Source organism: Chelonoidis abingdonii, chromosome 4, assembly GCF_003597395.2.
Source record: "Chelonoidis abingdonii isolate Lonesome George chromosome 4, CheloAbing_2.0, whole genome shotgun sequence".
Classification (NCBI taxonomy): Eukaryota; Metazoa; Chordata; order Testudines; family Testudinidae; genus Chelonoidis; species Chelonoidis abingdonii.
In genome coordinates this window covers 143,363,463-143,391,128 of record NC_133772.1, presented here as the reverse complement: position 1 = coordinate 143,391,128, position 27,666 = coordinate 143,363,463, and the positions used below count along the sequence as shown (strand labels likewise).

The window sequence follows — 27,666 nt, the reverse complement described above, 5'->3', positions numbered from 1 at the left end:
TGTCAAAATAGCTGTTGTGCCAGCAGGCACATGTGAAAATGACTCTATAACTGGTAGTTAGAGCATTCTCCTGGAATGCAGGAGATCCAGGTTCAAGTCCCTGCTTCAATGATTATTTATGAGAAATGGAACAGATTCAACATGAGAAATTGATAGAGACCCCTAGCTCGATGGTTAGTGCATGCTGTTGTAATGGGGAAGACCCATGTTCAAATCCCTTTTTCATATGAGTTGTAGGGGGCATAGAATTGGCTCTCCCATATGCCAGGAGGCTAAAGATTATCACTTAGGTCTCCTTCCTACCCCACCTGACCCATTTTGTGAATGACATCTTCGTTGGCTTTGGTCAAAATCCCTGAAATTGACATGGATTTTTTGGAATTGCATTTAAATGAAACTTTTAGCGTTGCCTCGACTCAACATTTTTTTTGACTTAACAATTCACTCAGTTTTTTTTTTTAAATTCATTTTTGGTTTGACCCATGTCAAGGTTTTTCCCCCACTTTGAACTTTAGAGTACAAGAAGTGGGGACCTGCATGAACACTTCTAAGCTTAATTACTAGCTTAGGTCTGGTACGCTGCCACCAGCCAGAATTTAGTGTCTGGCACACTTTCTGTTCCCCCAAAACCTTCCCTGGGGAACCCAGACCCAAACCCCTTGGGTCTTAAAACAAGGAGAAATTAACCATCCCCCTCCTTTTCCCCCCAGACTTTCCCCTCCCTGGGTTGCCTTGAGAGGCTTCACACCGATCCAAACTCCTTGGATCTTAAAACAAGGAGGAATTAACCATCCCCCCTCCTTTCCCCCCACCAATCCCTGGTGAGTTCAGACTCAATCCCTTGGATTTTAAAACAAGGAAAAATCAATCAGGTTCTTAAAAAGAAAGCTTTTAATTTAAGAAAGAAAAAAAGTAAAAGTTATCGCTGTAAAATCAGGATGGAAAATGCTTTACTGGGTACTCAGATTCATACAGACTAGAGGGACACCCCCCCAGCCTTAGGTTCAAAGTTACAGCAAACAGAGGTAAAAATCCTTCCAGCAAAAATATACATTTACAAGTTGAGAAAATAAACATAAGACTAATCCGCCTTCCTGGCTACTACTTACAATTTTGAAACATGAAAGACTGATTCAGAAAGATTTGGAGAACCTGGAATGATGTCCCATCCCTCTCAGTCCTGAAAGCGAACAACGAACAAAACAAACAGCACAAACAAAGACTTCCCTCCACCAAGATTTGAAAGTATCTTGTCCCCCCATTGGTCCTCTGGTCAGGTGTCAGCCAGGTTTACTGAGCTTCTTAACCCTTACAGGTAAAAGCGACATTAAACCTTAACCATCTGTTTATGACAACCCAAAATTATTATTTTTTAAAAAAACTTTGGACGTGCCAGTGAACCAAAAAATCCATTATTTGCCCAGCTCTAGTTCTCTGGAGGCCAGTGGAGCAGTACTCCACAGTGGTGAGTACAAAAGGCACACCTGTGGAGGAGGGTGCAACAAACAGACGGTATGCAGACAGAGAAGAAATACATCCATTGACCTTGCTGGAGCAGTGCACTCACTGGGACTGCTCGTGTGCGTAAAGTTCAGCAGTTGCCTTGGGGCCTTACACTGCTGGGAGGGAGATGAGAATCCAGGCCCCAAAGCCTTGGATGGTTTGGGTTCCTGGCTACCCAAGAGTACAACTCTGTGCTCATGTAATAATGATGCACTCAGCTGTAATACACTGAGTTGCATGGTGTAAACAGGAGGAGACCCCTGGCAATTACTCAGCTAGAAATCTTTGATTGTAAGGCTTGTGTACTCCTTAAACTGGAGTCCAACTCTCTGGGCCTTGAGGGCATGCTGCAATGCTTATCTGTTCTCTGTTGCTTTTCTGAAGGGTGAGAGGGCTAAGAAGGGCTGAAGGATAATGCTGAATGGTGGAGGGGGATCTATTTGATAAGATCTGTACGTTTTCCATTTACACGTACACCTGGAGTGACATTCAGATGTATTTTTTAGCAATGACAATAATAAATAAAATAACAAGCCTAAAGGAAGACACATCCTTGACATTCTACCTGGTTTATAAAAAAAATCACAATGTCCAATGTTAATAATGGCCGTTGTCCTTTAAAAAGGTTGTTGCACTTCAAGACTTTTGACAGTTACGCATACAATGGTTGCAATCACTGAAGTCATGTTCATTTACTGTGTTGGCTGTAGGAGAGTTTCACTGTGGATTTGAAGACGGCAACATATGTCTATTCACTCAAGATGATACGGATAATTTTGACTGGACGAAACAAAGCACTGCCACCAGGGACACAAAATATACCCCAAACACTGGACCCAACGCAGACCGAAGTGGCTCCAAAGAAGGTAAAACATAGCTTAGATTTCTGCAGTGATAGACCCTCAGCTAATGCAGATCAACATAGCTCCACTGAGGATCTACCCAACATGCTGAGGCTCAAACTCTTGTCTTTTCTTAATGACCCCCAGCAGTATTTAGGATGAAAATACTGACCTATGTTAATTCTGTAGGGACTCCATAACATTTAATAGAGATGATCCCAAAGCAAAATCTTGCATCTGAATATTTACATACAGAGGTCAGATCTGTATCTAAAACAAACTCTGTGGCTCCTGACCAGTCCTATTTGTTACCATTTCTGATGCCATTTTAAAGATGATCAAATTCAGACAGTAGATTCTGTAGTGATGTATATTTCAAACTTCCTACAACATTCTGTAGCTTTTAGTCATTTAAATTCTTACTAGCAGACTGTGGCAGCTAAAAGTTTCATTGTCCTGTCTTCATGTATCCTGCTAAAGGGCATGATTTGAAATCTGCCATCCCTGTTAACTAAAGCGCTGGATTCTGCTTGCTGTATGCATTCAAATAGTGACTTTCAGACTCACAGTGCAGGACTGTGATCGCTCAGGCTACTTTATACTCCACACCCCACCTGCACCACCAAACACAGTAATGCTTGCGTTGCCTGTGCTTGGTTACAGTTATTGAGCAAGTCACGTTAAAAAAATAGTATATATAATGTTGACATAGACTAGAATCAGGATAATTAAATAATGTGTTCTTTCATTGAGAATGAGCTTTTGAACTGTGATTGGTAGGGCTATCGAAAAGGCTCCTTGAAGTGATGCCATGAAGAAATTTTTCATTATTTTAAAAATAATTCTTCTTTCACTATTCATATAAACACTTCGCAACATTGAGACTGAGATCTGGAACCTAAACAAATAATTTCCCCCTTCCTTGAGTATACTCACTGGTTTACCGCTTTACTGTTGCTTGTGAGTACTGAAGTACTAGCAGAGATTTTTATTGTTAATAGAAAAAAAATCTCATTGAAGCATTTGTTTATGAAAGCACATGGGATTTATGCAGGTCAAGTGCAGCAAACAAGGCCCAGTGGTGTCAAATGAATGTGAAAAATTGTTCAAGGTTCTTAACAGCTCTTGTGCTGAGCATCTGTACCCTGAAAGAGAGAATGAGAGAGAGAGAGAGAGAGAGTGTTTGTTTGAAGACTGAACTTAACAAGTTCTGTTCTGGCCTTCTTCTAGGTTTCTACATGTACATTGAAACATCACGCCCAAGGCTGGAAGGAGAAAAGGCCAGACTTCTTAGTCCTGTTTTCAGTGTAGCCCCTAAAAACCCTTATGGAGTCACCAACACAGCGTATTGTTTTAGTTTCTACTATCACATGTACGGACAGCATATAGGTGAGAGGAACCCAACGATATTGTCATTTAAATTACATGAGTAACTATGGTTTATTAAAGGAAAAATAACACACACATCTGACCAAGAAAGGAAAGGTCAGCAGCATCTAGATGGTAACCCCTTTGTACTGCCCCTAATACCGTGGGGTTCTGCTTCGTGGCTGCAGCTGCCAGGTGCTATGGTAATACAGATTATAATAAGATGTGCCAATTAGCGCCTTCATCACTTTGGGCTTGTTCAGCACAGCCCACACTTGGGGGCAGTAGAGAACCACTCCCTTCAAAGCATGGGGCAGCAACAGGAAACCCTTTTAAGTGCATGTGTAAGTGGCTTTGAGAAAGGGTTCAAGTATGGCAGAGAGAAAGGGCTGTAAGCACTTTGCTGGTACTACACCAGTATTTTGAGTCCCCTGCCGTGGGGAGGCGAGGGTTGGGGTCAGTTGTTTAGCAGCTAAAACTCTCTTCTGATGGCTATTGCAACAGCCCAGGATGGATTTCTGCAGGCTGGTCCTGGCCCTAGATGAAAAAGCAAAAGAAACATCCCAAAGTAGGTTTTTGTTTTTTAATGATGTACATGCCATATCTGAAGGACCCTGGTGTATCTCAGTGATATATATTTATGTATTAAGAAGGCATAAGCAACAGCTGGCAGATCTCTCTGGATCCTGGAAAACCCCATATAAGTGAACAGAACATCAGAATGTGTCTAAATGGATTTCCAGCATCAAGCTGATTTCAAGTTATTGTTCCCAAAATTACATTTTTCGGGACAAACCCCTCCTTCAGATGCATGTTAGTGGCTCCTTTTGGGCTCACCTGCCTATCTCCAGGTAGCATTTAGCCCTTAAATAAAGCAGAGGAGTTGAATGAGTTTTGTTAGTTGCCACTGCATGACTAACCACTTCGAGGCAGCCCCAAGACAGGTCTTCAGTGGGAGCTTTCTTCATAATGGCAAGAGATGCTGAGGCAGCATCGGATTTAATGAGTCTCATTCAAAGAAACTTAAAATCCCATGGAAAGCTGCTGATGGTATTGGGCAGTAAAGGATACAGTGAGGCCATGTAAATAGCCAGCATTTTCTAAGGTAATGGTAGAGTTGAGTAAGGTGTCAGCTTGACATCCCTTTGGACTTCTGTCCAAAGCATTGTCACATCATTGCTCCTTCCCGTTCTGCTCAGCCTAGTGTAGGGGCCACGTATCAGGGGAAGTTTCCGTGTCTGCTCAGTCCTTGTCTGCTGAGACTTAATGGGAGTTCAGTGTGTGCTAATGGTGACAGGGCCAAATTCTGCCCTCAGCACAGCTGCCCAACCAAACGGCAGAGGATTCCTAGAAGAACAGTTGATGGTGGTGGTAAGACGGGTAGGTTTGTTTTGGCCATTTTGAAAAATGGGTGAGTTTAGTGCTTCCCGGGATGAGAGAGAAATAATAGCACTGCTTTGAGACAGCTCTGCCACAGCATCTCAGTCCTGAGGAGCTGTCCTGCTTGTCAGGGCTTGGGTGCCTCTGGAGCGCAGCCTGCCAATCACGCTAATATTGGTATAATGACCAAGAGGGAAAAGGGAGCTTATGTGGAGAAATGAGGACTGGGTATGAGATTATCAAATTCATTATAATGTTAGGCTACAGCCTAACTCCCAAGAGAAAGCAGGCATGGAATTCCCTGTCCTATCACAATTAGGTTTGGAACTAGGGTCTATGTTTCTAATCTTACTCCCAAATATACATTGCTTTTAACTGCGAATCATATGAGAAGTTTCTGTCAGATTGTACAGAATTAACCCTGAGAATACTCACATCCTCCTGACTGCCAGTCCAACGAGGGCGCATCTACTTGGCATGGCCACCTTTTCTAGGGGCTGACATTGATTATCCCTGAAAGTACAGACAGAAGATCGTTTCTGTCTGTTGTCTCTGTGAATGGCTGCTCATGTGGGCTCTTTCTTGTGAGGTTCTGAGCCCCTGTAACTCCAGCTCCTGTTCAATGGGAGTGTAGCATGATCGGCACTTGGCAGGTGTGGGCCACAATAATATTTTCATAAATATTTTCATATTTTCACAAGTGGTGCAATCGGTTTGTGTCCTACATCACCTTAATTCCAATCTATGTGATCGACGGCAGCCTCTCAGCGTAGTACCGTGTTGTTGGGGGAACAGAGGCACCAGGGTCAGTCTGTATTTACTGAAAGCCTGGCAAACCAAAGTAAAAACAGCAGTGTACCAGAATATTGACTGACTGTCACTATTTCAGTAAGATAGGGTCCAGTAGATGCCACCGAAAAGCTAATACAATCATTAAAGCTTCTCCTCACCTTCAACAAGTTAGCTCAAGAGTTCCCATGCTATACAACCATCCGAAACATGAACTCCTCCGATTTATTTTTATGCAAAAATGTAACGTCTCCATTGGAATTTGTATTATCTGCTCAAGGGTCACTTGGCTGCTCATTTTCCTGTCGGTCAGAATTGTTCGTTTAAAAGAAATGTTCACCATGGGTCAGTTTTTCAAAACGAGTCTTCCATGCAGGACTTGTGGTCTTTGGCAAGTATGCACAGCCATGACTGGCAGCAAGTTATACATTTCAGGGGTAGGTGTTTACCACAGGTTGAATCCATCAAATTTGCAAATGCATTTGGGGCTGACACAGGTAGGTGTGTGTAAATAAACTCAAGCAGCTGCCAGCTTGATTGAGAAGGCCTGCGCATAGCTAGTGAAGTAATGCCTGTTCTTTTAAGTAAGAATACTCAAAGATGTAGTCATCTTGTCATTAGTTTGAACTACATGACAGAGTTTGGTGGTGGTATGAATGATCTTACATTTGGCATCCTGTATGGCCTAAATAATTGAGTCTTGTAGTCATAGAATATCAGGGCGGAAAGGGACCTTAGGAAGTCATCTAGTCCAACCCTCTGTTTAAAGTGGAATTAATCTCCAGTCAGATTTTTATCCTAGTTCCCTAAATGACCCCCTCAAGGATCGAACTCACAACTCTGGCGTTAGCAAGTCAGTGTTCAAACCACTGAGCAATCCCTCCCCCTTGATCAGCCTGTAGTACCTACCTAGCTGTATGCCGCAATCTGCATCTCTCAGCACTAGTGGATAATACATTGAAACAGCATCGGTGCATTGCTTGCTGTTGGCATTATTTTGAATCTTCATGAAAAGTAAAATTATATGAAATAGTTTTCTTTAAACTAGCATTAAATTTAAGTTCGTGCTGTGACTAGTCATAGGTGGGCTGGCTTTTCTCTAATGTATCTCCAGTAGTTGTTAGGAAAGTGCCCCAGCCTTTCGGGTACCACACTCTTCCTGCAGTTCTGCTCAACCTTGTACTAAACAATCCATGTCTCCCTTAACTGCTCCCATGCAGCAGTTCCTGGCAACTTATCTCACTCTTCTAACTCGCTGCTCCAATTCTGCTCCATTTCCCTGCCCATAAGAAAACCTCACTTAGACCCTCATTCCTCTCCCGGTTATCACTTTAACTTCCTGCATCCCTTCATCTCTAACATCCTGGAACATGCACCTACTGTCCTCTTCATCCCCTCCAGTCTGGCATGTGCCCTGAACCTGCCCACACAAAACTCACTGCACATTGCTTTCTTTGCCTGCTCTACAGGTCTCCACTCCATAGTCATTCTTCACTACTGCTTTTAACACTCTAAGCCTTTCTTGTCTGCTCAAGACCTTCTCTTCCCTGGGAGCCCATAACTCTGAACTCTTCCTTGTTGACTTATGTGTCAGCATTACCTTTGGTGGATCTTCCTCCTCCTGGCACCTCTTCCCTTTGTTTTTCTGAGTTTCTCCTCACCACCTTTCTTTCCAACTACTGCACTCATCCACTTCCCTCCCTGCACCTTCCCTAGCCCTCTGATTCTTTTCTTCCCACCCATCCACCTGGGCTATGAAGCCTACCAGCTTCCCATCCCAACTCTCTTTAAGCTACCATACTTCTAGCCAGCCTGAAATCTCTAACGACAGCTGTTCTTTCTGCTTAGCCTTGGAGGCTTCCTCATTTCAAATCTTGCACCCAGGACCAGTGAAGAAGCAAGCAGGAAAGGAAGAGAATTATTTTAGCTGAACTGGCATGAATCTTACAAGAGCTTCCCATTCAGTTTGGAGCTGGTTCTTATTTCACAAGAGCCAGGCGACCCGTCCCCCAATGCTGAGCCCTGGTTGGCTCATCTCACAGATGGTGAACGTGTGTGGAACCAGCGTGACTTCTGGCCCAAGCTTCCCGAACAGCTTCAGAAACAGCTACAGTGCATGTACAGTACCTGCCACACCCTCGTTCTGGAGGTTTGTGGGTCCTTCTAGCTGAGTTGCCCTGCCCACTGCGTGTTTGAAGAGAGACAGAGTGTCCACCTAACGTCCGTGTCTCCTCCCCACTGCTTCTCCCTCTTCCTTTCGACTGAAAAATCAAATGCTACAGTGTAAAAAAAAAAAACTGTTCAGGCACATCCAGATTTTCACCCAGTTTGAAGGTAAAGTGTGGGCCTAATTCTTGGTGTGCCTGTGTAATCATCAGCTGCAGGCACATTTCCTGCTGCTTGTTACATATGCGCATTTCATTCCATTTTTGTTTTGTTTTTTAATCTAACCTTGTGTTTTTCAAGGCAGTGAGTTGCACTAGGAACCAGAACTTTGTGTGACTTTGAGCTGTGTCATTGTGCGGGTGTCTCTAATAGCAGGGGTCTATTTGTAAACTTAACTTGTTCTTTGCATTCCCAGGGTGCCGGAGAAATTACATAATTAATGTTCCAGGGGACGTGTTTTACTCAAGGCTTGCTGTTCTTTACATCTCTAGAGAACAGTGGCTTTTGAGAGCTTTGATGCAGTGAACTTTTTCAAATCAAGGCAAAAATGATTTTTTTTTAAAAGGCTGGTATATAAAGGACACCTCCAGCCTCCAGGCAGCAGGAGAAAGCTGTGTCTGATGGGAAGCATATGAGAAACAAGCACTGAGTCTGTGAACTTTGTGACTTCTTAAATCCTGCCAAATTCTATGTGACACTTATGATTTTGTCACTTGAAATGGCAGGAAAAAAACATGTTGCGTTCCTAATCAAAGACAGAATGAATAAAGAATACCTAAGGGAGATGTATGGGTGTGATGGCACCCTGGGATGCAACCTGGATCTGTGGGACCTCTGTGCTCTCTTAACTCTTCAGCCTGGGCTCTCACACAATGCTATGCCAGTGACAGGCAGCAAAATCCCTCCAGATGCTGTGATCATCAGCATGTGGAGCCCCACACCCAGCAAAATTCCAGGAATGCTCCTTGAGCCATCCATGAATCATACAGAGAGCGGCACCAGTCAATCATCCCAGCCTTGCACCCCAGAAGTATACCATCTTACACTGCTCAAGTCTCCCTTGGACAGTGCAAGCTTGTTAGTAAGTTTGCCACTTCAAAGAAATGTAGACGTGCACAAGGGTTTGTAATCCAAGCTGTGCTTCCTCAAGCACTGCAACAAAAACACACACAGTTTTAGGTAAAATATAAAACAGTTTTATTAACCACCGAAAGAGAGATTATAAGTGATTATAAGTAGCAGACATGGAGATCAAAGTTGGTTATCTAAGAAATAAAAATAGAAATGCAGCCTAAATTCTATCTTAAACAGACTAAGCACGATTGGAATCAAGCAGTCTCACCTAACAGATGTTACAGGCAGCTCACAGTTCTTCAATGTACAGACCGGAACCAATCTCCCTAGTTCAAAGCTGTTGTCTTCCAGAGGATCTTCCAGGAGTTGAGATGGGGCCAGGGGTGGAAAGGCCAAGTGATGATTTCACAGTCCCTCTTTTATACTTTCATCCATCTGCTAGAAAGATCCTTGCCCTGATGCGGAGATCATGCAGTTCTTGTTAGTCAGACAGTCCCCATCTGGATACATGCTCTCTGTCATAAACAGATAGCTAAGGGTTAATGTCTCTTTCACCTGTAAAGGGTTAACAAACAGTGACCTGCAACGCCTGACCAGAGGACCAATCAGGAAACAAGATACTTTCAAATCTCAGTGGAGGGAAGCCTTTGTTTGTGGGTTTTGGGGTTTGCTTTGTTCTCTTGAGTTCCTGAAGGGACTAGACGTGCAACCAGGCTTTACAATCTCCCTGCTACAGTCTCTTATATATTCAGAATAGGAGTTTGAGTAGCAAAGGCGGTTATAGTCTTTTGATTGTTTCTGTATTTGCAACTGTGTATCTGGCTGGTAGAGTTTTAATGTTTATTTGACTGAAAGTATTTTAAATTGTATTTCTGCTGGAGAGGCTTTTTCTTCATTGTCTATAAGCTGAAGACCCTGTATATGACATCTTGTATTTACAGAGATTTCTATTTTTCTTTCTTTTATTAAAACCTTCCTTTTAAAGCCTCGTTGATTTACCCCAGTTGAGGCTCAAGGAATATAAGTCTGTACTTTACCAGGGAAGTGGTGGGGAGACAGGGAGAAAGAAGGGAGGGGAAGGGGGAATCCCTGTTTAGATTCACGGATTGAAATCTGTATGCCTCCGGGTGAGGTGGAAAGCCTCTGTTTTAAGAATTCAAGGGTTGAATCCCACTGATCTTTGCGGTAACCCAGGGAGGGAAAGCCTAGGAGAGGCACTAGTGAGGGAAAGAGTTTACTTTCCTTGTATTAAGATCCAGGGGGTCTGGATCTTGGGGGTTCCCAGGGAAGGTTTTGGGGAGATCAGAGTTTATCAGGCACTCAGAGTCCTGATTGGTGGCAGCGTATCAGATCTAAGCTGGTAATTAAGCTTAAAAAAATTCATGCTTGTGCCTCATTTTTGGATGCTAAGGTTCAGATTGGGGAAAGAATACTACGACACCCTCTCCATCCAAGCAATCTCTCAGAAAGTGGATTCTTCTTGATGGGCCACTGTCTGGCCAGTAATAGCTGCTCCTTTGTCCTTACTGAAAAGCTGGCTGTGGGGTCTCCCAACCTCACAAGGTACTTCAGTAGCACATATCACAAAATGTCATAACATCACGTACAAAGGCAGCGCAGACAATCCACTGGGATATTGAGACGTTTTAAATGATACCTTACAAGCCATGCATTGTACAAAACATATAATTGTATGACAGTGGTGAATAAGGGGCTTCCAGGATGCTACTTTGAGGTACAGTGTGTCACAATGGGAAAGGGGCAAATGCCTACGTGAGGGGCTGCGAAGCAGCAAGACAGACTGTTACCTGTAGCAAGGAGTGTCTGCATTGGAATCTGCACACACCTCAACACTATTAACAAAGAAACTATCTGTGCAAAAGAACCAAACTGACTAATGTTGTTACTGGGTGTTTTTGCAGGAAGCTTGAATGTTTATCTGCGGTTAAAGGGACAGACCACAATAGAAAATCCAGTATGGTCTTCAAGTGGGAATAAGGGACAACACTGGAACCAGGCCCGGGTTAATATACACCCCACCACTTCATTTCAGGTAAGGCAGAGGAGAGTGAAGCTCTCTGGTGCACACACTGGAAATAGAGCATTCTCTTTGACACTGATGGGGGAATCAAGCAAGTAGCCTGTTTACACTTCTCCTGCTTTTTTGACACAGCATTTCATAGCTTCATTTCAGCTCTGAAAGCTGCTTTCTGGACAGATAATTGCTTTCCCTCTTGTAAATAGGTGCAGATCACAGAGATTAACAATGCACATTTAATGTCAGAATGCCAACCCCTAGCTGGAATAGTAACCTGTTTTCAGCCGGGAATGGTGCTAGCAATTTATGTAAAACATATTTTTTTTAGCTAAGCAACTTGAATAGAAAGTTTGCTTCATGTGTATTTTGTCTGGGGACCAAGGAGCAATACACAATCAGATCCCTAGAAATTTATGTTTTTGCCACAAAAAAGAAATTATCTCTGAATCTTTGGTAACAATTAGGTGACAAAGAAACAGTATTCCCTGTAGAAAATTCCCAACTTTTCAAAGATACACACAGCATTCATTAGAATTTCAACGCTTGCTGCAGTTTGTCACAAACTTTGTGCTTGGGTTGATCATGAGATGTGTACAGATTTCTGCAAAAAAAATGTGATTTTATAGGCCCAATTCTGCTATCCATACTCACGAGGATGAATGGGCCCAATGGACTCAGTATAGCTGCTTGAGTGAGAAACTCCTCTCCAGCATAAAAGTTGCACAAATGAACCTTATATCTTTAAAGCTATCCTGCTCGCCAGGGATGATTATGGTTCTGGGCTCCCAAACGTATGCACCTCAAAGTCTGCTAACCTGAAAACATGGATTGGCAATTACTGCTTATCCTGACCCTGAATTTTTCACTGCCAAAGTAAGGGGCAGAGATAGAAGGAAAGTTATTTGGTGCCCATGCTCCTAGAGGCTGTTCTAAGCATATAAAAGGCAGCATGGAAGAGGATGGGAAGAAAACAATGAGAGAAGGATGACATGGAGGAGGAGGTGGTAAACCAGAAAATGTGAACGGAGCAAGGACTGTGGGGAGGGGAAGGCAGATGAGTGCTGAGGTATATCCAGGGCCACACACACAAATGTGGCTCAGCAGCCCCCAGGAGGCGGGATGGGGCCAAACCTGAGCAACTCTGCCACCCTGGAGGTCACAATGCCCGGAGCAGGGAACCGAGGCCAGCCCTGCTCAACCAAATCTGGCACTACAGGGTAGGCACTGTGAGTCCTCTCCCCAAGGGGAGGATCTGCCCACCACCCCAGCCCCCCAACCTATTTACTGAGTTGCCACGGGCTGTCAATATTTACAAATGGGTCCTGAGCCCCAGAAAGTTGAGAACCACTGCCGTAGCCCCCGATTCAGCAGTCTGTCCCTGTCCGGCAGCACACCTATGTACGCACTTCTGAGCTTTGCTAAAAAAGGATGAACTTGAGCACATGCTGCTAGGGAGAACTGGTTGAAATTTTTGAATGAAAACTTTTTTTTATGGAAACATGGGTTTTGGCACTCAGAAAATTGTCATTTTGTTTTAATGTTCAGGTTTTTTCGGCAAAAATAAAAAGAGAAAAATGTGTTGTTTGGTTTTTATTTTTGTGTTTATCATCTCTGGTTTTTATCTACTTCTCCCTTTTCAAGTGGAAAAATAAAAAAGAAAGAGAAAGAAAGAGGAGGAAAGCAGATCCAAAAAATAGTGAAAATTTTGGACTAAATGAAGAATTGCTTTTTTAATAAAACCTCTGAAATGCAAAATTGTTTTTTGAACTTTACTTTTCATTTTTCGTTAAGCTGATTTAAATATTTTGCTGAATGAGGTAAAGGACTTTTTGATTTTTTCATGGATGTTTTTTGATCTATTAATCTTCCCTGTCACATGGTATGTAACTCTGCAGTCAGTATGCCTAGCTCCCATTGTCATAATGTTCATTTCTGGCATGTTAGTAGAAACTGACCCTGAACTTGCATTCCAGGAACATTTTACATTACAATGTTTTAAAGTGAGAGGCTCAGAAAATCACATGGCTCCAGGGGCTGGTGCTTTGAGAAATATTCCAAACAACAAAAAGAGTTGTCAATATCGGTTCCTCCTGTTCATAATGATTTATCTAAGTTTTTATAAAGTTACTGTTCATTGTGATATCTGCACAGTGATTAAAAGAGCATATCATTGCTGCATTCCCCCAAAAGAGAAGCCATTGGACCCAGCACACCTCACCTTTCTTCTATTTCTTTCAAAGCAGGGAGATATTTTCTGCCTGCCTATCCCACTGTGCTACTAACGTCTAATTAGCCCCTCACCTTTCAGCATTCTTATGTCAAAATGTGGACAGAGGGGCATCACAGAAATATTTACTGCCTGTTTAAGCAAGATCTTTAGCCAGTCAGTTCACAAGTTTTGTGTTTTATAGTTAAACTTAAGGGGAGTGAACTGAAATAAATCTTAATCTGTAGTAAACTGTATCCTCTGACACAGCAATTAAAACTTGTTAATGGGTTAATTTATTCCTAGATTCCTTTTACATTTTCCCAATCCACATATCCAATACCGAAGCCTTCCTGGTGAAGAGATTATGAATGCTTAGAACCAGTATTTATGTAATGCTTATTCTGTCTGTTAAATAACCTGAAGAAGAGCTTTGTGTGGCTTGAAAGCTTGTCTCTCTCACCAACAGAAGTTGGTCCAAGAAAAGGTATTACCTCACCAAATAACCAAATAATGTATGCAATGGTAAGTAAAATGAGACTAGAGCATATAAAAATGAAACACTCCCTGCTGTCTGTGTCATAGCAGCTCTCAAACCACATTTCATTAGGCACACTGTGACCAACATTAGCTGCAACTTCCTTGAAGTCTTCTTACTGCTGCTTTCGAGCTCCTTGCAGCAATATGTTGCATAGTTTGGCGCACACAAAAAGCTGTTTCCAAAATGGTTCTTTTAGCTGGAAGAACTTCCAGCATTGAATAGGAAGCGGATAAGGACACAATCTTCCTGATCCTCAGCTGCTGTCACTAGTTGTCTCTGGATGTAAATCAACATGGTGCCATTAAACTGGAGATACCACTGAAGTCAGTGGAGCTAACAAACTACAGGGAAGGATAGCTCAGTGGTTTGAGCATTGGCCTGCTAAACCCAGGGTTGTGAGCTCAATCTTTGAGGGGGCCACTTAGAGATCTGGGGCAGAAAATTTGGCCTGCCTAGTGAGCAGGGGTGGACTCAATTGACCTTTAAGGTCCCTTCCAGTTCTAGGAGATTGTTAATTCCAATTATTACTACGTGGCTACATGTCCATCTTTATTGTCTAATTTTTTTTTCAATGCTTACTGTGAAGATGTCGAAGGCGGAGACTGGCCCATTTCTCATATCATCCAATGTTGTCATGTCAATAGTTAATCCATGGCGACAACATAATCTGTCAAATACCGCTCATCCCATGCAAGTACCCAAGCCCATGTCTTCAAATGGGTACCCCAAGTTGGCTCTAAACCCATATGTAAATTTTAAGAGTGGCTTGATTTTCAGTGAGCAGCACTGCCGTTCCGTGATTTTATGAGCACTCACATTTTTAAAAATATCTCCTTCTCTAGAGTTTATATAGTGACTTAGGTGCCTAATTTTAGGCAACCATGTTTTATCCGGGATTCTGCTCCAAAAAATTTAAAATTCTGGACATAATATATTACATTCCTTTTTTGTTTTTTTTTTTTTTTTTTTTTTGTTTTTTTTCTTTTTTTTTTTATGCCAAACAATTTGCAAATTATGGTTGTCAAATAAAACCAAGAGAGGAGAAACTGCTTTGTAGTTTGGTTTTCACACTTCAACTGCTAAAGAGGCCTCATCCTCCCGTGATTGAACTAACCTTTATCTCTAGCCTGCATTCTTAGCTTGCATTATATAACCTGCCCCTGGAAATTTCCACTCATGCATCGACGATGTATTCACCATGAATCTCATGCTCCAATATGTCTGTTAGTCTCTATAAGGTGCCATGGACTCGTTGTGCTTTACAGCTCCAGACTAACATGCTAACCCCTCTGATACTGATCTCTAGTCAAGCTTTCAAGAGGCACGGCGCACCTGATGTGAGCACCATAGGGAATTCATATCTCAAAACTGCAGTTACTGTTTATGTCTGTCGTAGAGTGTTATATTGCACCCACCACCGTGTATGAATCCCTTTCATGTATATCAATAGCACTAGCAACATAGACTCATAGACTCTAAGGTCAGAAGGGACCTTTATGATCATCTAGTCTGACCTCCTGCACAATGCAGACCCCAGAATCTCACCCATCCACTCCTGTAACAACCCTTAACCTATGTCTGAGTTACTGAAGTTCTCAAATCGTGGTTTAAAGACCTCAAGGTGCAGAGACTCCACCAGCAAGTGACGCATGCCCCATGCTGCAGAGGAAGGTGAAAAACCTCCAGGGCCTCTGCCGATCTGCCCTGTAGGAAAATTCCTTCCCGACCCCAAATATGGCGATCAGCTAAACCCTGAGCATGTGGGCAAGACTCACCAGCTAGACACCCAGGAAAGAATTCTCTGTAGTAACTCAGATCCCACCCCGTCTAACATCCCATCACAGACCCTTCTCTTACCATTCACTTCTGAAGAAGAGCTCTTTGTAAGCTCAAAAGCTAGTCTCTCTCAAATAAAGCTATTACCTCAGCCACCTTGTCTCTCTAACGTCCACTTCTAAGTTTAATGGCCTGTTTCCTATATATTTTTCCACTCTTCTTTTCACATGCCCAATTTCAGATTTCAGAAAGCTGTGCCACAGAAATCTGGTTGATACAGGAGCTCTTCACGTAAAGTCGTCCCGGTTAACGTTGTTTCGGTGTTAGGTTGCTGATCAATTAGGGAATGTGCTCATTTAAAGTTGTGAAATGCTCCCTTCTAGTTGTTTGGCAGCTGCCTGTTTTGGCTTCATTGTTCTCTCTTTTTAAATTAAAACTCTGTGTAGAGTCTTTTTGTTTGTTCATGAGTTAGCTCGTTTTGTTGGTTGTTTTGTTTTTTACAGGGTTTTCTTATTTGTTATAAGAAAAAAACCAGGCCCAGGAAGACAAGTACAAGAAATGTCGTATTTATGTCTGGGCAAAATGTTTCCATCTCAACTTTTTTCGAGGGAAACATTTTCCACTAAATGTAAATTTTCACAGAAAGTGCTTGCTTTTCTTGAAAATGTTTAGTTAGAAAACCTAAACAGTAAACATTTTCAGTTTTTGACACACACATACCCAAAAAATTGCAATGTACAAAGATTAAATTCTCAGTTGGTGGTTGCATCTGTTTTAATGTGACTTTGTTTTGCACCTGGGCAACCTGTGTCAACCAGCATTAACGGCTTTTTGCAGTGTTGCCGCCATGTTGGTCCCAGTACATTAGAGAGACAAGGTGGGTGAGGTGATATCTGTTATAAGACCAATTTCAGTTGGTGAGGGAGTCAAGCATTTTAGCTTACACAGAGCTCTCCTTCAGGTGACTTGAAATGCCCTATATAGTTCCAAAGCTTGTCTCTCTTGTCTTTCACACAACACACAGTCAGCCTGTGGAACTCTTTGCCAGAGGATGTTGTGAAGGCCAAGACTATAACAGGGTTCAAAAAAGAACTAGATAAATTCATGGATGATGGGTCCATCAGTGGCTATTAGCCAGGGTGGGCAGGAGTGGTGTCCCTAGCCTCTGTTTGCCAGAAGCTGGGAATGGGTGGCAGGGGATGGATCACTTGATGATTCCCTGTTCTGTTCGTTCCCTCTGGGGCACCTGGCACTGGCCACTGTCAGAAGACAGGAGACTGGGCTAGATGGACCTTTGGTCTGACTCAGTTTGGCCATTCTTATGTTCTCACCAACAGGAGTTAGTCCAATAAAAGATAATACCTCACCCATCTTATCTCCCTAATTTACTGCTTTGGAAGTTATCCAAAGCCAGGCAAGATTTCAGCCTTCCAACATCTAATTAGGCTTATAAACCTCTGTTGTGATTTAGTCCAGAATAAAGAGAATGATTCATTTAATTCTTCAGAAACAAATGGATATTTTACACTAAAGGATGGATCTGTCAATAAATAAACAAATAGCCTGCGCGTGCACACAAATAACATGAATTTTAGTGCCTGGAACAGACTGACAGACTGTGAAAGATGGGGAAGGCTGCTCTGGGGAATTAAATGCTTTGTTTCTGCACAGAACAGGTACAGCACAGGGGTTGCCCAAGGCAAGCAGTTAAGGTGCATGTCATGTGCCTCAGCTAGAACGGATGGGCCATCTCTAGGGTTATGGATGTGGCATAGTTTTCATTCCCATCAGTCCATGTCCTCTCTACTTAGCCCCCAACAAGGATGCCAGACAAGGTCAGGGCCCCATTATCCTCGGCTGCACCATCACAAGTGCAGATTTGAAATTAGACAAAGGTTTCTAACACGAACGGAGTGAATCTGGAACAGCCTTCCAAAGGGAGTAGTGGGCAAAAGACATATCTGGCTTCAAACTAGAGCTTTTGGTAAGTTTGGAGTGATGGTTATAATGGGATAGCCTTGTTTTGGCAATTAATTGATCTTTGACTACTAGCAGTCAATATGCCCAATGGCTTGTGATGGGATGTTAGATGGGGTGGGATCTGAGTTACTACAGAGAATTCTTTCCTGGGTGTCTGGCTGGTGAGTCTTGCTCAGGGTTTAGCTGATCACCATATTTGGGGTCGGGAAGGAATTTTTCACCAGGGCAGATTGGCAGAAGCCCTGGGTTTTTTTCACCTTCCTCTGCAGCCTCGGGCACAGGTTAATTGCTCGACGATTCTCTGCACCTTGAAGTCTTTAAACCACAATTTGAAGACTTCAGTAGCTCAGACATAGGTCAGGAGTTTATTACAGGAGTGGGTGGGTGAGATTCTGTGGCCTGCATTGTGCAGGAGGTCAGACTAGAAGATCATAACGGTCCTTTCTGACCTTAATGTCTATGAGTCTGTGAGTCTATATGAGATGATCCCTTTTTTCATTATTTTGACTTTCAGCTACTAGAAACAGGCTGAGAACATCATCATCTTAGATCCAAATGAAATGTTGGCAATAAACTCCAAAGCTGGCTACAATTGTCACTTGGGCTTTGGGAATGAAAAAAGACCTCAAGAAGACTTACGGCTTGTCTACGCTGGCACTTTACAGCGCTGCAAGCTTCTTGCTCAGGGTATGAAAAACACCCCCCTGAGCACTGCAAGTTTCAGCACTGTAAAGCATCAGTGTAGGCAGTGCCCCAGCACTGGTAGCTACGCCCCTGGTGGAGGAGGGGTTTTTAGAGCATTGGGAGAGTTCCCCAGCACTCTGCCACGACTTCACAAGCCATGTTAAAGCGCTGCCACGGCCAGCACTTCAACATTACCAGTGTCGACTGGCCCTAAGGATAAAAGATTGGCCCCACTGCATCATTTCTTCCAATTAGGGGTGGTCTGAACATCAACATTTAGATCCAGGTTGAAATCTTTGCCAAGTTTGGGGGCGTTCGGACTTGGGATTTTCACTGGGCTTGTTTCTACTTCTATTGAGGAGTGTCTCCAGGGAAGTATGCTTAGCCTGGCATCTACTGGAAAAAGCAACTAAAAGCTAAATTCCCTTTGAGACTCCCTGGATTGATGGGGACAACATAAGAAATAGTTTCCACTTTACTTGTCAAGAGAGTAAAGTGGCCTTCAGTATATTTGTAAGCCCTGCTATTCTTCTGCTAAATGCAGCATTTCTAGCAGCAGCTGTGTAAAATTACATGGGCACAGATAATAGCTTTTGCTAGAGACTGGTAGGGGATTCTGATCCTCTGGCACATCCTGCAAGTAACTACGAGCTGCACACTAGACTATGCTTCATGCATTGCCAATACTCTTCTGCGATGATTTGTTTTGAGCCAGTGGCCAGCCTGGCTAATAGGGAACCATCTTTGAAACCTATGCAGCTTCTTGCCAAAAGCAGATTTCAGTTAAATGCAACCTATTGTATGTTTGTTTATAGAGTTCTTGGTGTCTTGAAGCAGTGCTTGTCCTAACCAGGAGAGATTTGATTTAAATCCGGTTGATAGATTCTGTACAGTCTGCCAAGAGAGGGAGAAAAGAGGAGAAAGATATTTTCCTTTCAAGCTGAATACGTTCCAGTATTGGTGTTAGAGTGGGGGAAATGCGATGAGAGGGTAATTACTGGAAACACTGTTTTCAGACAGTGGGCTAAAAATGGAAGAGCTTGCTGTTTCCCCAATTAGTGCTCCTGCTTACACTAATGCCTGCCTTGTTACAGTAATTAACCTGCAATATCACACTTCAGTAAAATAACCATGGAGCCATCCACTACAAATGTGCTGCTTTCAAGTTTATTTAGCATTGCGTGTACAGAACTTGCTGTGTGACGTAAGGCGCACCAGTCAGCTTTTAAATACATCCTCAAGCCCTGCCACTTTACCGCTGTAGTGTCAATAGCCTAGAGAGTAAATTTGGCTTAATGAAAGTAGGACACGTGTCTACTGCTGAGGGCATGAGTTCCACAATCAAGGCCAATAAAGAAAGTAAAAGCTGCTTCTGCACAGCATCGTGTCTTGTGATCTGGTATTTTGGCACATTGCAGTGCTTGAATATTATTTATACGGTTGTGCCCATCCAGGCATGGTGCTGAGCAGTGCGCTGTTTCACTGGGAACTGAGGACTTGCTGGACAGTTGTAATGAAAGCTGCTCATTCTCATTGTGTAACACTCACTGAACTGTATTAATTAGCAAAGAAAAGATGGAACCTGCCAAAAGAACTCAATCCTGTGCCCCAGTAAATCACTGGTAAAACTGCTGTTGAAATCAATGGCAGCAGCATCCGGCTAAGTGTTCTCTATACATCTGTACTGTAACTAGATTATTACTAAATGCACTGTATTACTCCACGTAGAATTAAACGTCTGCCAATTGACTCTACCCCCAAGAGTTAATTTCTGGATCAGTGCCACAGTCTGATCTTTGAATTTCATGCATATGTTGTAGTAGATGAAAGTTTAAAACTTGTCATCTCTGTCAACTGAAAGCATTTCAAAAGGATAGCTGTGTGAATTCAATTGCTTGCAAAATAGGTGTTGCATAATTCCCGTCACCTCTACAGAAAGACTGTGAAGTTTGCTATTGAATACATTTTCTCGTGGTTCTACAGTACTGTAGTAATCCATCATTAATAACTGGCATTATGGCAAATATTAGTAACTACCTTGCTACAGGGCAGACATCTCCAAACTGGGATATTTTTCCTCTCCAGCTGAAGTAATACAGATTTCTGCCTCTAACTGTCTCACAATGTTGCTCTCTTTTTCCTCAATCACATACTTTTCTTGGTTGGAGCTTACCTTTCTCATATTCTGAGAACACATTAGACCAAGTCTGATTTTTTTTCTCAAGGTGTCCTGAAAACAAGGGGTAACATCTACACTGGAGATCTGCTAATCATCACAAGGATGGGAATAGCCTCTCACCATTCATCTTTGAGTTAGGATCTGCTCGTTTCCTTCACCAAAGCAATAACGTGAAGTGCTGTTGACACCTGGTGCTTCCTGAGAGACCAATATCCAGCCAGGCCCCTCCAGTGTATGAACCTGGGAAAAACATGACGGACATATACCCCAATAAGCAGTGGTGCTGACATAATGTCAATCATGTCCTCCAGTGACTTGCAATGAATATTTTCTCAAGCTTGTCTCAGTGAGATAGCCAGGGAATCTGGCAGAACCCCAAATGAAAGAGAGAGTGGGTGAATGAGTGTCCATGTGACTCTCTGGAACCTCTCAATAGGAAGGACTGAATACAACACCAGTCTGTTGCACAGGTTCTCTCAGACTGTGGGTAATGGCCACCAGGGGCAGGTTGCAAACAGGTGCGAGGGGGTTAAGACCACCCTGTCCTTTCCATATTGCTGAGTTGCTAGGGGATCTCGGCTTGATCCCAGCTAGATGAGATGGGTGTCGCCATATGGAAATGTAATGGGTGGAACCAGTTGGGGAAAGTGCAGAACCACTGATCTCATCTTACCCAGGAGCTTCTTTGGACTCTGTCTAGTTGACACACCCTCATGTCTTCCCTGGAACATGGTCAAGTGCAATAATGAGTTGTAATGCCAAGAGACCTCCCACAGAGGGCAAACTCGGGTTTAAGCCGGTTGTATAGCTAGCTAACGCCTCCCTTTTTTCATGGCACATTATCTGAAATGCCTTTACTCTATGGTGCCAGACTGCCATCATACCTTTATTTCTATAGTGCCTCCTGTTGAGGGACGCAGGTGCTATGCAGCAGACAACCAAATGTCCAGTCTTGGGATGACATGCTGTGCTGCCATTGGTTGTTGCTGATTTTCATTTCTTTGTTTTGTGAGGGGATAGAGTTGCTCCCTGGAACTAGTCACTGGTGTTGGGTTGAGACTCCTAGGAGACAGGATAGCCCTGCATGCTGTTCCTGGCCTGGTGTATACTTGTGAACAAAGCAAGTTACAGTTAACATATGCCCAGACTCTGCAGTAATGATTTCTCCTTTACTGGGATGCCGACCTGCCAGCACAACAGGTGTATGTACATTATTGAAGGCACACAGAGAGTAATTAGCTACAGCTCTTTAATACCACATTAATTTGTGTCCATGAATAGAGCTGAATATTTTCTATGTGTCATGAATTCCCTGTATTGTTAATTGTATCATATTTATTTTTTGCAGCTCATTTTTGAAGGGATCCGAGGTCCTGGCATAGAAGGTGATATTGCTATTGATGATGTATCAATTGTGGAAGGAGAGTGTATGAAAGCAGACCAGCCAGCCAACAGTAAGTAGGTCTTCCAGACCATGTGATGAGCTGTCTAGATACTTATACCGCTCCCCATCACTGTAAATGTGAGCCATGTTCTGAACCAGACCCTGTGGTGCAGAAAACAAAACAAAACGTTACCCAGCTGAGATGGAGATGTTTACAGATTTCCTTGGAACCAAAATCTGGAGCCAAAATATCTCTAGTCAAATATGAAATGCATGACATTTTTTAAAAAATGTAATGGCAGCAAAGAGAAGGAAAACCAAATGGGAGTCAGGCAGGCCGGAACCTTGAAATTGCACTGTGCTGTGTAGCTAGAGGGCATATAAGTATGTATGTAATGGCACTAGTCTATATTAAAGGAACACTAGTTCTCCTCATATAGAGCCAGATTCTGATAGCCACCGTCCCAGTGCTCCATGCCTTATTCTATAGGTCTTCATTCGAAGTCAGTAGAACTGTTTGTGGAGTAAAGTACGACTGTACTGAAGTCAGGATATCAGAATCTGTAGCCTAGACAATAGACATTTGGATATTAATAACGTACTTAATTTTAAAAGTGTATAGATCTCCTTTTCTTTTACAATTAATAAACATATGTGTGTGTGCGTGCATATATATATTTATTTCTTTTATTATTATATATAAAAATCTCCATTACCTTACTGATAAATCTGACTGAATAAAGAGAGAGAAGGAGAGGGAGAGAGAGAGAGCGAGCGCTGGGTGTATGGGGATGGATGGATGGCTAGATAGATAGCTATTGGGAGAGAGAGAGAGAGAGGGAGAGAGAGAGCTGGGTGTATGGGGATGGATGGATGGCTAGATAGATAGCTATTGGGAGATGGAGAGAGAGCGCTGGGTGTATGGGGATGGATAGACGGTTATTGCAGGCACACATCTATGCTACAAGAATTTTAAGGTTACAAAACCAAACACTCAAAAGTTAGGAAATTCCCAAATGTAGGTTGCCTGTGGAACCTTAATTCACCCCCCCCCACACCGACACTTTGTGCATAGGTTTTATGATAAAGTCTTTAATGATATGATCACTTACTATTTTTCTCACACGACCTCTGCCTTATTCAGTGCCCAGGATTGACCTTGGTCCCTTTATTTATCAATAAATATCATCCAGTTATCCCACAGTGCTGGAACCTTGGTGGAAGTAGGGAGCCTGGCCCGGGGGCGTAGCCTTGGGGGGAAGAGGCAGGACAGGGGCGGGGCTACTAAGAGGGACCTGGTCTCTTGGCCAGCGCTGGGAAGAGGCTGGCAGCATCAGCAGGGGCTAGATTTTGCAGCGGGGAAGCCGCTTACCTCCTCCGTTGTGAAGCGCAGTCCCACCAGCATCACTCTTCATCTTCCCAAGGCAACGCGGCCTCCTTCCTCTCAAACTGTGCCCATGTTAAAAAGCAGGCAGACATGGCCCTCGCACTTTTAAAAGTGTGGAGAGGGGACAGGGAGGTGATGCTGGCACCCTTGAGTTATCCTGTCCTCCAGCCTCTGCATTTCCATATGGGATCTTCCAATCTGTGCAGTGTCAGTGTGCCATTTACCCTTACCTGGTAAACTCTGGATTGTCTGCTTGTTAATTCTCCTTTTTTTCTCCCTCACTCTTTGTAGATTTACGAGCAGGTGCTGTTGGGACATTAGCACATATATGGCTTTTTCCAGTGATCCTCCTCATGTCTGTCTTAAGTCATCAAAGGTGACCTTATCCTGGCAGAGGCTATGAAAGATTCACCAGGCATTGGCATGAAGAAAGAGTCTTTGTAAAATGGACATTTAAAAACAAACTACCAAAGATTCCTCCACTGACTGACTCAAAACATTAAAATAAATAAATAAAAATTAAATAAAAAAAGCACTGGGGATAAAAGGCATCATGGGAGCGTAACTGACTCTGAACCACATATGAAAAGCAATCTGGCGTAAAAGAGACCTTCAGGTGCTTTTGTGGTCTATAAGAAACACGGCATCATCTGGTTGAACTCTGAAAAAAGGACCTATAGAAATCCTTGTCAAAGCACAAAGTCATGGCTGGTTTTGTTTCAAATGAATAGTTTGCTTGTTACCATGGAAACCTAATGGCCTGCCAAAAAAAGAGAGAGAGAAACAGCACCTCACTGTAAACAGGGTATATGAAGAGCTGGCGTTTATTTTCCCTTCAAGAAGGTTTTTAGTCTAGAATTAAATAAATGTAGGCCCTTTCACCTTGGGGTGTCACCTCCCCTAGAGAATAACCCTCCATCAAAGATGGTTAAGACATTTATGTTTCATTTTCTCATGGCTATGCTAGAGAACTGTATGCTGTCTCCTTTTGCATGCATTACTATCCAGGGTGTGTACTGGGCTTACATATGACACAGGCTTATCCGAGTTTGCTTGCAGCCACTTCAACACCTTTCCTCCCCGACTAAGTCATCTGTTCTAATGAAGTGAAGAAACCAAACCACCGTCTTTTATAAATTGCCATGGAAACCAAGTGCCTTCAATGAAACAAGCCTGATTAAAAAACAAACAAAATCAACACAGAAGCTTGCACTGCTAAAAATGTGGTTTGTGCAAACTATTTTCTAAACAAACCACAGAGCATAAGTGTGCAAACAGCAGGCAAGGAAACAAGAGCCGCTTCTGGAGAAGGATGGACCTAAGTTGCTGCGTAAGACCCTTTCAGACGAGATGTTCCAGACAGCCATGGCCTTTCAGCTTATTATCCATTAGAAAATAGCTTCCATTGGTCCTGGAGATGGGAGCAGCACTTTTTTTTTGCCAGATGATCAAGTGGGTCAACCAGAGAAAAAGGTTGTTAAGATGTACTTAGCTCAGCAGGCGGTAAAACACAAAAGGGATTTTCTTACTCTAACCTCCATTTGAAAAGAAATTGGCCCGAGCTTTAGAGAGATGAGAAGGTGTGTGTGTGTGCAATTGCAGTGCATACAAAATAACACAAAAAGGGGGCCGCCAACGCAAACGGGGCCTGCAAATCTGGCTTTATTCAAAACACGGATGGTATAATGCCTCTGCCCGTTAGTCAGACTCTGTGCAGATTGTGAAATATTATTTTATTATTTTAGCATAATTAAAAAAGACACTTTTACAAAAAAAAAAAAACTGTAAAAATGATTTTGAGCTACCTGAGTACCTACCATACCTTTAACCGGCCAGTTTTCCAATGCATTGTAAATTTCCCTTATACAGTGGGTTATGAAAATTTGAAAACCTTTTTCCTTAAATTATCTCAGCTTTTAACTTCATTTAAAAAAGACTTTTGTCTAAAGATGATGATTATTTTATTATATGTTCAACACCCTAGGATTAAAAAAACTGATATGCAAGTAATTGGGTTACAAATATTAAAAACCACAACCATAAAATATAACATTTGCAAATATTAATATAAAAAGCACAACAAGATGCAGTAAAACAATTACAAGGCTTGATTTTTTTTTATTCTGTAGAAAAATGTTTGTGCAAATTCAGTAATTCAACTGAAGAGACAATTTTACAGCTATGTTCAATAAAGCCTCTTTCCAGGTAAGGTATTCTAAGTGGTACGCGTGTTTGTTGCGCTCTGTGCACTTATTCACGAAAAGGGCGTAACCGAGAGTCACTTTCTTGTGTTGTAATCTGTCATTGTCTGAATCCATAATACTACATGACGTTCAGGGACAGGGATTTTCCCAAGGGCGCTGCCAACTATCTGTTTGTAAGCAACTTCACTTGTTTGTAAAACGCTGGTCCTATGGGAGTACCCTAACTGGAGTCCACTTGGAAGTCAAGTGGGAGTTCTGAGCATGGATTGACTGTGAGGCTGGGGCCTTATATGCTTTTCAATAAAAGACATTTCCAGCTAGCAAGCATTAGCATTAATTAAGGATGGGAGAACAATAAGAACTTGCGCTTGGTATATTTTGAGGTTCAGAGCAGTTCTGATAAAGCCAAAGTAGTGACACATCACCAGAGAGGATTTTTCACCCCATATTTTTGGCTTGGCTGTCTTTGGAGAGAGCCTGCCTTGCAAGATTTCCAACCGTGTTTCCAGAAACATTATTTCAAGCCCATCTGAACCTTTTGCAGTTCCCCCATCATTAATGTTTAGGTACAGTATGTCAGCTGCCATCGTTAAAGCAATACGACACATTTGGTCATTTTTCAGTCTGAGCACCAGCTTCAGTGGTCCTCTCATCAGAGAGGTCAGAAACTCTTCCCATGACTCTCCCTGAAGACTGCCAGCAGAGGGACCTGAGGCTGGGCTGGTATCTCAGCTAGTACAAAGGGAGCTATCCAGATTCATATCAGCTGAGGATCTGGCATGTTGTTTTCTGGTTTATCCTTCACAGTAGATTGCCGTCAATTCTGTTGCTGTTTTGTTTTATAAAATCCAGACTGTTTTGCTCTGTGTAGATTTACTGTGCCTCTTTAAAAGTAAAACATGCACCATTCCCTTTATCTTTGCTACTTTTCCTCTAATTCATGACTGCTAAAACCAGACCAAACTGGGACTGAAATCTGGAGGCCTGTTCTTCAGCACAGGGAAGCAGAAGCATCCCGGAAGCTGTTCTGTGGCATCGTATTAAACAGTCACGGTGTTGTGTGGAGTATCAGGGGTAGCTGTGTTTGTCTGTAGCCACAAAAACTCTGTGTTAGTCTGTATCCACAAAAAATCCACCGGATTCCTTGGTGGTGGTGTGTGGACAGCAGCAGTCCATTATGTTGGCTGTCATAAGTAGTGAGAATAATGCGGAGAGAGAATTTGGAGAGGGTCTTAAAATGCCCACTCACATTCAAATGGTTTTGATCAAGATAGTTTGCGAGAAATGAAGGTTTTTTACTTTTGGGGGATTGTAAAGCAAGATACAAATGGATTTGCACATGCCAGAATTAGTCTGAGTAACTTTTTTTTTCCAATTTTAAAATGAATTGAATGTTTATTAAAAGTTCGGGTTTAACAGCTCCAGAGATCAGAGTCCTCTTGGTAGTTCCAGTGCAGCGTAAACACAGAGTAAGTCACCTTCCACACACTACCCTAGCCCTCCATCTTAGCTTTGACCTGCAGAGGTCAACTCTTGGGGTGAGAGGATAGGTTATTTTGCATGCTCATTTTCAATCCTTGCTCCTTGGCTAGGTGTAAAAGAGAGCACCAGTTAGTGCTGATCTTGTTCATTATTTGCTCAAGAATAGACTCAACTTGTATTTGTCTTTCTAGTAAGCCACTGGAAAACCAATAAGGTGGCAAAGACTTTGGGTTATTTTGCATGAACCAGGATGTGTCTGAAGTGGGATCTGAGCAGTGAAAGGTGTTATATCTGGTTACCCAATTCCCTGAGCTATCTAATCCTGTTTCTGGTGTATTTTTAAATTAGTCATGAAAATGAATTGTTCAGATGTCAACTTTGCAAAAATGTCAGTTCATATATAATGTTTCTATTAAAGAAAAATTGGGGGGGAGCAAAGTTTGGATAATTAACTCCCCTTGACTTCAGTGAGAATGATGGGTGTAGAGTGGCTACAAGAGCGTGTCCTGACTGAGCCTTCCCAGAGTCACAGGTAAGTGGACTCTACATTAAGCACTCAGCAGCCTTTTCGTCCCATGTCCTGTAAATATGCCAGCAGGATCTGAGAGAGCTGGGGTGTACCTTAGCATTTGCCATTCGCTATCTCCTTTTATACCCAGCAGTGCCACTGTAACCCACATCTG

General features: G+C 42.6%; 1 protein-coding gene across 2 annotated transcripts in view; it reads left to right on the top strand.

The window, feature by feature from the left end:
- Positions 1-24,877, top strand: part of MDGA2 (MAM domain containing glycosylphosphatidylinositol anchor 2) — a 691,110-nt gene extending 666,233 nt beyond the window's left edge. For both annotated transcript variants that reach the window (XM_075065736.1, XM_075065735.1), the window contains exons 13-17: positions 2,214-2,369; positions 3,576-3,734; positions 11,045-11,175; positions 21,875-21,980; positions 23,589-24,877. In XM_075065736.1, the coding sequence (XP_074921837.1) occupies positions 2,214-2,369; positions 3,576-3,734; positions 11,045-11,175; positions 21,875-21,980; positions 23,589-23,677 (641 nt within the window). In that variant the 3' untranslated portion in view covers positions 23,678-24,877. The remainder of the gene's footprint in view (positions 1-2,213; positions 2,370-3,575; positions 3,735-11,044; positions 11,176-21,874; positions 21,981-23,588) is intronic.
- The last annotated feature ends 2,789 nt before the right edge of the window (positions 24,878-27,666 follow it).